Source organism: Mustela nivalis (genome assembly GCF_964662115.1).
Source record: "Mustela nivalis genome assembly, chromosome: 1".
NCBI classification, from domain to species: domain Eukaryota; kingdom Metazoa; phylum Chordata; class Mammalia; order Carnivora; family Mustelidae; genus Mustela; species Mustela nivalis.
The window spans coordinates 166118134-166132208 of record NC_139020.1 but is presented as its reverse complement, the minus strand read 5'-3'; the positions used below and the strand labels follow the sequence as shown (position 1 = coordinate 166132208).

General features: G+C 38.1%; 1 protein-coding gene across 1 annotated transcript in view; it reads right to left on the bottom strand.

The window, feature by feature from the left end:
• RAD18 (RAD18 E3 ubiquitin protein ligase) overlaps positions 1 to 14075 on the bottom strand; it is a 107390-nt gene that overhangs the window by 78043 nt on the left and 15272 nt on the right. Inside the window, exons 3-4 of the mRNA XM_082744340.1 lie at positions 7908 to 7969; positions 6352 to 6422 (exon numbers count right to left, since the gene is read on the bottom strand). Coding sequence (XP_082600466.1) covers positions 6352 to 6422; positions 7908 to 7969 — 133 coding nt within the window. The remainder of the gene's footprint in view (positions 1 to 6351; positions 6423 to 7907; positions 7970 to 14075) is intronic.

Sequence of the window (14075 nt, the reverse complement as noted above, 5' to 3'; positions counted from 1 at the left end):
GAGAGCCTGATGCAGGTCTCGATCCCAGGACCCCAAGACCATGACCTGAGCTGAAGGCAGAGTCTTAACCCACTGAGCCAACCAGGCACCCCTCAGCATGCCTTCTTTACTAAACTGAATCATTTTTTGTTTTTGATCTAAAGGGAGACTTGTGACTTCTCCTCTCATTTGAACACTTAAATGGCTTGGAGAGTCATTAACTGGCTTAATTTAAATACTGTTGTGTCTCAGGGAATATGGAGATCCAAGAAGAGGGAGAGAAATGGCCAGTGATTGGAACAGCAGAACACATACATTTGTCAGTTAAGTTTGTGGTCGTATGTGGCTGCAGTTTGCAGAGCCCCCAAAACAATCACAATAGTAACATCAAATATTACTGACCACAGATCACCATAACAATAAAGAAAAAGTTTGAAATATTTTAACAATTGCCAAATTTGACTCAGACACAAAGTGAGCAAATGCTGTTGGAAAAATGATAATAATAGACTTCACTCAATGCAGGGTGACCAAAAACTTTTGGCCAAAACTTTGTCAAGAAATTAAATATCTGCAAAGTACAATAAAACAAGGTATGATTGTACATGCTGAAAAAAAGTGGGAGACAGGAGCACCTCGGTGGCTCAGTGGGTTAAGTGTCTGCATATAGCTCAGGTCATGATCCCAGGGTCCTGGGATCAAGCCCCATGTCAAGCTACTCCCTCAGCAGGAAGCCTGCTTCTCCCTCTCCCTCTGCCTGCTACTGCCCATTTGTGCTCTCTCTCTGTCAAATAAATAAATAAAATCTTAAAAAAAAATAGGTGTCAGACAGTTGTACTATTGCAGTGATAAAATTATGCCCCTCACCAAAATTGAAACTCATTAACTTCTTCATGTGCCGGCTACTTTCAGGGTACTTTCAGCAGTGGAAATAAAACAATGAACAAAATCACCTGTCCTCACAAACCTTATACTCTAGTAAGGGAAAAGATGTGAGATGCTCACGACGTATATGAAAGTGCTACAGCAAAAAAAGGAAGCCAGCAAAGCTGTGCATGAGGAGGGGATGAGCTTGATACTCCTTACAGAAGGGTCACAGAAGGCCTCACCGAGAACATGCCCTATGAAAAACAGGGCCTGAAGAAACTGAAGGACTAAGCCATGTGACTATCTGGGGAAACAGTGTTTCACCAAGAAATAACAGTAAGTACAAAGTCTCTAGGGTTAGAGTATGAGTGACATGTTTAAGAAACAGGCAAACAGGTGCCTGGAGCAGAATAAACAAGGGACTGAAAAGTGGGAGAAAAGTCAGAAAGGGACAGTGGACTGTCACTGAGGGGAGAGGACTCTGGCTTTTGCTCCAAATGAGAGGGGATACCACCTCAGGACAATATTAAGTATGATCTGACTTCTTAAAGGACCCCTTTTTAAAGGATCACTTTGGTTGCTGGCCTCAGAAGAACTATCAGATGGCAAAAGCAGAAACAAGAAAGACCACCAGAGGGGCACTTGGGTGGCTCAGTGGGTTAAAACCTCTGCCTTCAGCTCAGGTCATGATCTCAGGATCCTGGGATCAAGCCCCACATCGGGCTCCTGCTCAGTGGGGAGCCTGCTTCCCCCTCTCTCTGCCTGCCTCTCTGCCTATTGTGATCTGTCTGTCAAAAAAATGAATAAAATCTTTAAAAAAAAAAAAAAAAAAGGAAGACCAACAGAAAGTAACCACAAAAGTCCAAGCTGACACTGGCTTGGGTAGGATAATTCGGGCAGGGTGATGAAAAGCTTCGGTTTCGGGAAGTCTGTCAGTGATAAAGCCAACAGGATTTATTGAAAAAATGACAGATTAAGTGTGAAAGGAAAGAGTCAGGGATGACTTCAAGGTTTTGGTCTGGGCAAGTGAAAGGACAGAACTGCCATTTAACAAGATGAGAAGACTATGGGAACAATACATTTGGAGTAGGGGACTGCAGGCAGCATAGAGAAATCAAGAATTCCTTTGAAGAGGTCCAAGCAGAGATGTGAGGTAAGCAGCTGGATATATGAGTGTGGAGTTCTGGGGTGAGATCTAGCTGAAGATATAAATTTGAAAGCCATGAATGGACATACGGTATTTAAAACCATGAGACTACTGCAATTCATATACCTTAAAAATGAGCTATGTGAAAATACGAATTCCAAAATGGATACTTAAATTAAATTGGTAACCTTTCTTTCATTCCCATCACTCCTATAAATTTAATTTAAAGAAAGTTGGTATTATAATGCCTAATAGCATTCATCATAGAAGCTCAGATTTTGGGAGTGAATTACAGACCTTCAGAATAACTGTGACTCCATGAAGTACAGAAAATCTTGCCCATTTGTTAACTATACAATAAACTTACTTCTTCAGAATGCAGCCAAGAATCAAGAATCAAAATAGGTTTTTGGGTAGACATGGTCACGAAATCCATGCGATTAAGTCCATGGATTTCATTAATTAGTAGAAATGCTCTTCTGATCCAAAACATGCAAACAGTGGTCTAAGACCGTTTGGTTAAACAGGCAGAGGCCCACCAAAGCACAAATTCTTATTAACACCTTAGGATATCAATCTATAATGTAAGTGAAGACAATATAAGTGCAGGTAAAATACATATGATAATAATGACAGCAATCTTTTTTTAGGTTCCTTTGTTCCAGGTATTATGCTGGGTATCTCTTAGTATAACTTCATTTCTAATCCTTAAAACAATCCCTGAAAGTATCAATATTATTACTCCCACTTTTCAGATGGGGAATAGAGGCCAGAAAAGTTTAATATTTTGATCACAGTCGCATCACAACTAGAAGAGCCAGGACTAGAACCCAGTTGTGCTTGAATCCAAAGCCAGTATGCTCTAAACTATATCAGAAAAGGTATATTCTACATTCTTTTATAAGATGCTAAGGGAATTATCTATTATAATTATCATCTAAAATGTTTAAATTCTGGGACACTTAGGTGGTTCAGTTGGTTAAGCATCTGCCTTCGGCTCAGGTCATGATTCCAGGGTCCTGGGATCAAGTCCCCCATCTGGCTCCTTGCTCAGTGGGAAGCCTGCCTCTCCCCGGTGCTTATGTTCTCTCGCTCACTCTCTCTGACAAATAAATAAGTAAAATCAATCAATCAATCATAAATAAATAAATAAATAGATAGATAAACAAACAAACAAACAAATAAATAAGAACCTGGAGAAAAATCCGTACCTTGATGGGGATAAATCAAAGCAGTAAATGATGCTGTACACTCTCAATTTGTAAAAATGACATTGATGTAAACTGGCTGCTACACAAAAACACAAAGAGTATTTTCTTACTTAGATCAAGAATGATGTTCCACTTAGACAAAAATATTCTAAATAGTTTTGTTCAACACCACCATTTCTGAAGAACATTATTTTATTTTAAAGATTTTATTTATTTATTTATTTATCAGAGAATGAGAAAGAGAGCGTGTGTGCACAAGCTGGTGGAGAGGCAGGCAGAGGAAGAAGCAGGCTCCCCACTAACCAGGGAGCCTAAGGTGGGACTCAATCTCAGGACCCCGAGATCATGACCTGAGCTGAAGGCAGACACTTAACAGACTAAGCCATCCAGGCATCCCTGAATTTCAGTCTTTTATCTGAAAAATCTCTGGAATTATTTCCAATACTCTTATTTCAGTTGAGAATATTAAAATTTTTAAAATCATCATGTCTTAAAATGGCAATAACAGATAAGAAAGAAACAAAATTGACAAACAACACAAATGTCTTATATTTTAGTCAGAAAATTAAACTTCTTTCATCAATCCTAAACCAGATGTCAAGCAAATACTGAAATTGACTAGCCTAAATTTCATCACAACTAATTTTGCAAATAAGGTACCATAGCACTTTAGAGATGACAAATGTCCACCATAAGGCAATTCCAAGGCAAACAGAGGGAGAAAGAAAAGATAAAATCCATCCCAAATCCACAAAGAATGCTTCTTACCCTGCCACACCCACTATAATGAACAATTAAACAGCCCATTCCTTTTGGGAGGAGGCAGGAAAGGGGTGAGTTCTATCATTCCAAGGCCTCCCTTTAAGTTATCAAAAGGTCTATAAACCCAAAGATACTGATTACTTCTCTTCAACAAATGTGTGCTTGCTTTGTGACAGTCCCTTCCTCCTAGCAGGGAAGTCATTATATTTTCAGTACCAGCTAAGAAAAAAATAATCCTTGAGATTCAATTTTACTGTCTCAGGAAAAATCAAACAACTAATAAAATCCTTTCTAGACACAAAAACTGCTAACAGACGCATGAAAAAATGCTCAACATCACTAGACATTAGGGAAACACAAATGAAAATCACATTGAGACACCACTTCACGCTGGTCAGAATGGCTAAAAGTAGGAACTCAGGCAACAAAAGATGTTGGCGAGGATGCAGAGAAAGGGGAACCTTCTTATACTGTTGGTGGGGATGCTAACTGGTGCAGCTACAGGGGAAGACAGTATGAAGTTTCCTCAAAAAGTTAAAAACAGAACTACCCTATGACCCAGCAATTGCAGTAAATGAGGTATTTATCCAAAGTATACAAACATACTGATTTGAAGGGGCACAGGCACCCTGATGTTTAAAGCAGCAATGTCCACCATAACCGAACTATGGAAAGAGCCCAGAAGTCCATCGACAGATGAATGGATAAAGAATATGTGAGATAGACACACACACACACACACACGCCCAGAAGTCCATCGACAGATGAATGGATAAAGAATATGTGAGATTGAGATACACACACACACACACACACACACACACACACACAGGAATATTATTCAGCCATCAAAAAGAATGAAATCTTGCCATTTGCAACAATGTGGCTAGAACTAGAGGATCTTATGCTATGCGAAATAAGTCAGAGAAAGATAAACACTGTATGATTTCACTCATATGTGGAATTTAAGAAACAAAAGAGATGAATATAGGGGAAGGGAAGGAAAAATAAAATAAGAGGAAAACAGAGAGGGAGGCAAACCATAAGAGACTCTTAACTACAGTGAACAAACTGAGGGTTGCTGGAGGTGGGGTGGGTGGGTAGGCAGATGGGGTAACTAACTGGGTGATGGCCATGAAGGAGGACACTTGATGTAATAAGCAGCACCGAATGTTATCTACACCTGATGAATCACTGAATTCTACCTCTGAAACTAATTATATAACATACGTTAATTAAATTGAATTTAAATTAAAAATTTTTTTTAATTTCTTTCTAAAGACATGGCTCCATCCTTTCTCATAGACTGCAAAATCTAACTGGTGAAAGACTTTAAAATAAGAAAAGCAAAAACTGCAATTATAAGAATCGGAGACTCTCAGAGTTTCTTAATCTAGGAAATAGCATCCTTTTAGGATTCTGTTTAGGGAAATGACTACACAGGCCAATTTCTAAAATGTCATAATAGGCAAGTTCAGAGGACTAAACCTGATCATTTTCAGGACACAACCCAATGAAATAAATGTATGATTCTACTGGAAGAAACCTCTTTACATTTCAGAACCATTGTAATGTACCTCCAAAACTGTCCCAACAGCTAAGAAGTCATATATTTAAGGAGATGGGCATCTATTATCTAAACACAGTACCTTCATAATAAAAGTTCCTGACTGACTTGCACGATTAAAACTAAAAATAATTGAAGATACTATTTGGTAAATATGCCTTTTTATATCCCTTTGGAGACCAAACTTACTTTTACCATCATGCTAAGAAATAAAGCTACATTTCTGAGCTTTATAAAGTACCAGCAATTTACCTATTTCACATGGCACACCATCTTATACATGCTGAGTAAATCAGATTAAGAATTAATGGGTTAATAAATAACAGCCATAGATACAATTATAGATAAGCGTGTACACGTGGGTTAGTATACACATATGTATACATGCATATGTTACCCAGCTCTGTCCACTGAGAGCTAGCAATGACATCTCAGTAACAAAGATCATACCTAGCTCCAGATCCTGATCCTAAATACCATTCTCCAATAAAAGGAACTCCTTGAAAAAATGGATGATTCTAGGGGTAGGACAGGAAAAATAAAAGATGAAGCTGGAGGATCTTTGTAGTACCCAATAGTAAGTGCTCAAATCTGCATTTTAACTTTTGTTTTTCATGATGAGACTTTCTGTTAAGTAAAGGAAGAAAATATTATTACCATTAGATTGTCCATAAGTGATACATGACTGTTGTCACTTCCTTTCTTTACCCAAAATATCCAACCCTGCATTCTCTAATCCCCAAAGGTTCACAGAGAAAAGAGGGGACTCATATAAAAGGCCAGAGCAATTAGGGGTTAGTCACAAAATTAAATCATACCGTGCAAAATTCAAGCTTTTTACCAGTTCATCTAATATGCGGTTATTTTTTAGGTCCGGCTCTGTGACTGTCTAGAAAGGAAAAACAACAGATGGGAAAAGGTCAGAAATAATAAAATAACTTGTCATAATCTTGTTTTGAAAATGTGTGACCCAATCTCCTGAGACTCCCCATCCCACTAAGTCTTCCAGGAAAGCCTCAAAATAAAGTTCATTTATCTCATACTAATATGGAATTTTAAAACAGTGAATCAGCATCTGCTGACTGAAAGTCTGATAAAAGTTCTCTACTGCCTCTGATAAAATCGTATACACTCTGTACAACTAAGATAAAACCTAACATGAGCAAGAATCGTTATTCAAAATACCATCCCAAAAAATTTCTCCTGAAAAAACAGAACAGAGATGCTCTTTTAAGTGACCACATAGGGAGAGGCATTAGGTGCTACAAGAAAGGTAAAAACAAGGTTGGTGTTGAGGAATCCAACAGAAAAATGACAGATTCCGTAGTTATTTGGCATGAATGGTATTCAGTTCATCTCCTTAATGATATAATCTTGGCTATGGCAAGACATCAGCTTGTAAAGAGATTAAACTTGGGAGCCAAACTGCATCATTTCTAATGTAGGGAAATAGTTCAGAGAAGTTCAATGACATCTTAACACCATGTACCTACCAGAGGCACCAAACTAAAACCCAAACCCTTCAATTAGTCTCAGTATCCTTTCTATTAGACCTCACTGCCTCTTCTTTTTTCTTTATTCCTATTTATGTTTACTTGCCCTTTTTACCTACCTTTTTGCCTACTTGAAATGCTTCAGAAACTCTAACATCAAATTTCCTACTGTTTTCCATGAAGGTCTAATTTGAGAAAGAAGTAAGGGACCGTTATGAGATACCTAGGTGGCTCAGACAGTTAAGCGCCTGACTCTTGATTTCAGCTCAGGTCATGATCTAAGGATTGTGAAACTGAGCCCTGGGTCAGGCTCCTTGCTCACTGTGGAGTTTGCTTGAGTTTCTCTCCTTCTCCCTCTGCTCCTTCCCCCACTCACTCCCTCCCTCTTTCTTTTACTAAAATAAATAAATAAATAAAATCTTTTTAAAAAAAGAAGAAGAAAAAGAAGTAAGGAACCAGTTAGGCTGGGCTCGACCCAATGGCCATGAATCTTTGGCTTCCACACAAATACTTAAATACCAACCCTATGCAAATGAATAATCCTACCATCAGATTTTCTACCCAGGGTGAAAAATTATAAAACATGAGAAGCCAAGCCATTAAACATAGATCATAAGACTTATAAGTGCTACATCCTGATCTTAGAATTAGTTTCTACTTCCTAAAATACATTAAGGTTTTGAAATCTTTATGAAAAATTGAACAAAGCCCAGGTGCCCAGGTCTCTATCTATGTGTTTTAGAGGTTCTTTCTGAAAATGTCTTTTCTATAGCTTAATTCAATAATTATACCTCTTCCCTTGAACTTCTGTGTATACATGATACAGAAATTTGCACCAATCAATTAAGTTTACAAGAAAAAAACAGGAAAGAAAAACTTACCACACAACAAGTTGGACATTGTGTTTTATAGGACAGGAATTTTCTTATACAAAGAGAACAGTCTGCAAAAAAACAAATGCAACGTAATAAATTAGTTAAGCTACATTAATAACATAGGAATCTGACTTCTAACAAAATCTGACTTAAGCCCTAGAACATTTCCATCATCTAAGACATATCATTATAATCTCAAAATTCTAACACCTCTACTCTACATATGCATACTTGCAAAAGTGACAAAGTAGCATTTTTAGGACAGGGAAAAATATCAAATAATAATAATTGTGAGTCCCTAGGATATCACAACTCCATAAAATGTAGGAAACATACATGTAAGACCTGGGATGGATACTGTATATACATGTCAGACATCCCTATGCCTAACATTCTAAAATATAAATTTTGAAATAAGATATACACACGTTAAAAAATAATATATACCTAGGCTATCAATTAGGGATTTCTACATCCTAACTCTACAAATGATGTTGAACATCCAACATATAACAAGTACTTTGTGGCAAGCACTCAGAAAAGAAAAATATATAAGGGAAGGTTCTTGACCTCAAGGAGCTAACAAAGTAGTGAGGTAATTTCAGTAACATTCATTGTAATAAATCCTAAGGATTTAAGCAGGAAATTGTCATTAACTAAATTCTTCACATCCAAGGCAGTATAAAATTATCTCCCAAAGAAGGGGGAAATGTGACTAAATAGAATGCTCCCTTAATGGTAGCTAATTTGCTATCAGTCCAAATTCAGCTTAGTGAAGGGGCCTCACTAAAAAGGATTCAGTTTAGTTAAAGAGGAGGAGACAGTATGATTTTGGGTATAGATAACCAGGAAATCAACAAGTCCCGGCAGCCTCAGCAAGAGCATCCAGGGGGAAAAATGAAAGAACATGTTAAAAGAGAAGATAAAAAAGGCAATGGGTTAAGTTTTGTGGGAAAGCAAAGATGAATAAAGGGGAAATTCCGGTTTACAGGTTTACAGGTAAGGAGTTAGAAAGTCATTACCCCATCTCCATCTAATAACAAATAAAAAGACTGAAAAATCAGTTCTTCCTAGCTCCATCAGAGAACTGAGGTTAACAGACAACCTGTTGCTCCAAAATTAGTCAGAAAGGCTTGACACAAAGAATCAGAACTTACCAGAGCAGAAACCTCCACAAGAACCAGAGAAAAAGCCTCTGCTAGAACCAGTGCTGGAGCAGGAAAACTTGAATTGTAATTGGCAAATCACTGGAAGCTCAGCAGGGTGGAGTCTGAGAGTTAAAAACTCCAGGGGATCCAAGATAGAGGCCCAAACATACATGAATTTCAGCTCCAAGGGTTCTACCTAGTACTCAAAGTGACAACCTGAAAAATCCCATAATCCTTCGGCAGGGAGAAGGAAAAGTAATCATTCTGCAATACATCAGAGCACTCTGTTCTTCTTAACAAGGCCTGCCCTCAAGAGAAACTTTACCAGTCCCAAGTCTCTGGGGGTATTATCAGAGCTAACCTCAGGAAGGGAAATAAGCAACTCCAGCTACCTCTACTCATCCTGTCCCACCAAGGGGAAGAATACACTTGAAGTTTGTTGTGAAGTTCACAGTCCAGGGCACGGGCTCACTAAATGATAGATATAATCATAGAACTACAAAACACGGTACTTCTGACATCTCATGGCCACATTACTTTATAAAGGTCTATTTACAGTCCCATTTCGCTAGTACATCATGACTGGTTATTAGGAAAAAACTACAAGGCATACTAAAAAGCAAGACATAGCTTGAAGAAACTGCACTCATCAGAATCATAGCCAAATATGGCACAAAAGCTGGAATTAAAAATCCAGGAATTTAAAACAACTGGACAAAGCTGACGACATGGAAGAACAGATGGGTAATGTAAGCAGAGAGATGGGAATTCTAAGAAAGAATCAAAAAGAAATGCTAGAGATGAAAACCACTGCAAAAAGAATGACGAATACCTTTGATGGTATCAGTAGACTGGACACAGTTTAGGGAAAAATCACTGCATTTAATATCTCAACAGAAACTACAAACATGAAAAGAAAAAGACTGGAAAAAAAACAGAACAATACTTAAGAACATTTTGTAGCAGGACATTATACAAGGTGTGATATACATGTAATAGCAATACCAAAGGGAGAAGAAAGATGGGGAAAAAACAAATATTTGAAGCAATGATGACTGAGAATTCCCCCCAAAACAGTCAGAAAGCGAACCAGAGATCCAGGAAGCCAAGAGAACACAAGAAGGAAAAATGCCAAAAAAAAACCTCACAAAACCCTACAACCTGGTATATCATATTTGAGCTGCAAAAAATCAAAGATAAAGAAAATAATCTTGAAAAGAAGCTGGGGTGGGGGTGGGGGGACACCTTAGCTACAGATAACCAAAGAAAGAATCAAATCCAACTTCTCAGACACCATGCAAGCAAGAAGATAATGGAGAATTGAAAGAAAAGACCCACCACCAACCTAGAATTTTATGTCCTGTGAAATAATCCTTTAAAAGTAAGAGAAACAGACCTGCTCTGACAAATGAAAATGGAGGACTTTGCTCCCAGTAGACCTGCATCATAAGAAATCTTTTAAAAAGTCCTTCAGAGTTCATAAAAAATTTTAAAAAATAATAATTAAAAATTTAAAAAAAAAAGTCCTTCAGAGGGGCACCTGGGTGGCTCAGTGGGTTAAAGCCTCTGCCTTTGGCTTGGCTCATGATCCCAGGGTCCTGGGATCGAGCCCCACATCGGGCTCTCTGCTCAGCAGGGAGCCTGCTTCCCTTCCTCTCTCTCTCTGCCCACCTCTCTGCCTACTTGTGATCTCTGCCTGTCAAACAAATAAATAAAATCTTTAAAAAAAAAAAAAAAAGTTCTTCAGAGAGAAGGTAAACAAGTCAGAAGTCTAGATCTATATAAACAAAGGAAAAGCACTGGAGAAGGAATAAATATAGGTAAAATAAAAACTTTTATTTTTCTTATTCTTAATTGATCTAACAGGTAACAGTGTCTTCAGTTTTTTCATATATTTATTATATTCACATATATATAAAAACATACACACATATTTTCATTCTTATGTGCGCTTATGTGTAAACGGAATGAATGACATCAATGATACAAAGTACTGGAGGGAGGAATTAGATGTAATCTGCTCTGGCTGCCACAACAAAATACCATATGCTGGTGCCTTAAAGAAAATAAATTTATTTTCTCACAGTTCTGGAGGCTAGAAGTTCGATATCAAGATGCCATATGATCAGTTTATGGTAAGGACTCTCTTTTTGGCTTGTAGATGGCTGCCTACTCAAAGCGTCCTCTCTTGGCAGGGGGGAGAGAACAAGCTATATATGTCTCTTCTTTCAAGGGCACTAACTCCCTCATCAGGACCCCACCTTCATGGTCACAACTAAACCTAAATAACTCCCAAATACTCCCAAATACACTAGGGATTAGGGCTTATGAATTCTGGGAGGGACACAGCTCAGTCCACACCATTCTGCTCCTTGCCCCCTGAAAATCCATGCCTTCTCCTGTGCAAAATGCATTCATTCCATACCACCAGTCCCAAAAGTCTTTAATTCATTCCAGCACTGACTCTAAAGGCTATAAAGTCCAAAATATCATCTAAATCAGATATAACTGAAACATGAGGTATGATTCATTCTGAGGCAAAATTTCTCTCCAGATTCATTCTCTTGACTATCAGTGTTATTACCTTCACAGTATAAAAAAATCTCCTAAGCAATGCTGTAAATCAAGAATTCCCAAACCCGGCGACTTATATGAATCACCTGGGAGAGATTATTGTTGGTTTTAATTTTTTAGTTTCCCAGGCCCTACCCCCAGTTATATGGATTCAATGCATTTGGGCCAGTAAACTGCATCCATAATATGTGATTCTGATTGAACAACAATTTTTTTAAATTAGCATGTTTTTTTGCTACTACATTTAACTATATAAAGTTGTCATTTTTCAGTAAATCAAAAAAAGAACAAATACTGGCAATTTTATGTGGTTTAATGTAACACTGTACACTTACTATGTGCTCTCTTTTAAGCATGTTTTATGTATTAACTCTTTTGATCCTTACAACAACCCTGAGGCTAGTACTAACATCAGTCCTATTTTACAATAAGTAAAATGCAATTCAGGGTTCACCCAATTCAACCAAGATCACAAAGGAAATAGGTGGCAAAGGCAAGTACCAGAGCTCATGCTTTTAACCTATTAATTATTTAAAACATATACAATTTGTTTATAAAATACATTTATTATATATACCTATATAACAGAAATAAATATTATTTCACTAACAGGATCACATGTACCAGAGTATGCATAATGAGACTACTGCTTTCTCTTCTGCATAATCTTGTATGTGTTTTGTTTCACAAAAAGAGAACCAGACACAGGCCCAAAGTAGATCAAGCTCTCGGCTTACTTTCAGTCTACTAGTTTACTACCAAATATGTACTGGTGAACTGCAGACCAGCATAATGCATTCTCTAGTGAGCAACTATGATATTCCAATCAAAGTTAGAGCTGTTGAAGAGCTCTGGACTATGTATTCCTCAGTGGCTTTATTTAAATCATCTGTGAAGTCTATTTTTCCTCCCAAAATCCAACTATGAGCTCTAATTCTGTGGACACGGTGGAGGAGAGTAGAATAAAATAGCGATGTAATAGGTAGTTTCAGGGGCGCCTGGGTGGCTCAGTTGATTAAGCATCAGACTCTTGATTTTGGCTCAGGTCATGACTGCAGAATCATGAGATCAAGCCCCACGTCAGGCTCCAAGCTCACAGGGAGTCAGATGAGATTCTTTCCCTCTCCCTCTGCCCCTCCCCAGCTCACATCCTCTCTCTCTCTAATAAATAAATCTTTAAAAAAAAGGGGGGGGGGGAGCTAGCTTCACAGAAACACCCAAGGCTTGGGGAAGGAAGCATTTCTAATCTCAAACAGGATACATCCAGCTGCTAGCTTTCAAATATCAAAAGAGCCTAGCATCCTAACAATAAAAAGCAAATTTCTAAAAGTTAAACCAATTATTTTTGTGTGTGATCTTAAAGCTTGTATGAGAAAATGAACCACTTCAAAAATTCTTCTCCTGTGTCGAGTTAAAATAAGAAAATCTAGTTCCCGGTTTGAAAGGAATAGGTCCTGGAAAGCTGAGAAAGCTGGTCTCTGCCTCCAGTTCTAGCAGCAGTTCTTAGCTGCTAAGAAAGAACCATCCCTCCTGACAGCAGTAGTCCAGCATTCCCATACGCGCAGTTCTGCAGGACCGTATGTCCCATCCGTATGTGCAGCTATCGCTCTTCTCCCATCTTGCTCACAGTGCTGCCTCATAAGAATATAAAAGAAAAACACAGTATTTGGGTCACCAATTCTAGTCGATTCAGAACAACAGCAGAACATGATTGCCCTACCTAGTTCCTATTAAGTTCTGTGGCCTTTTGTGTCATTAAAACAATACCACAGACCACAGAGCAACCTCTGGTCTTGCAGGAACTGTAACAAATGTGTTAAGTAGCAAAGGTCTATCAAATCATGAGAGGTACAATATGAAAAATAAGTGCTCATAAAATAATTACTGAAAGTACCCTCCACTGACTTCCTTTTAAATAAAAAATGACATCAGTGACAACTGTAAGTGACAAAGAAATAAACAATGAAAAAAAAAAAAGAATGGAAGTACAGCCTAATTTTTTCAGCTAAGTAGAGTTCACAGAATTCATAAAAAGTAGTCTTTCATCTACAGAAGGGACACCCATCTCTGTCCATGAGAAAGTAACAGGGTCCAGAATTACGATCCTTCCATAAACAACTAAAACACTGGAGGGATATATGAAACACAACTATTTTCGGACTTCGGACAAAGGCAGAAATGAGAAAGTTCAATCACAGCCCAACCTTTGTCTGGAGGCATTTTCATGACCACAGTATATGGAGAAGAGCGAAGCAGCCCATCAGTCTTGCTAGGTGAAGCAGCAAAGATCAGAATGCAGGGCAATCCAGGTAGCTAGATTTTCTAGGGCAGAGTACCAGAGAGAGAGAGGCTGTTCCACACATATACAGTCAAATGGTCTTTGACAAGGGCACCAAGGGTACACAGTGGATAAAGGGCAGTCTCATCAACAAATGCTGGTGGAAAAAGTATA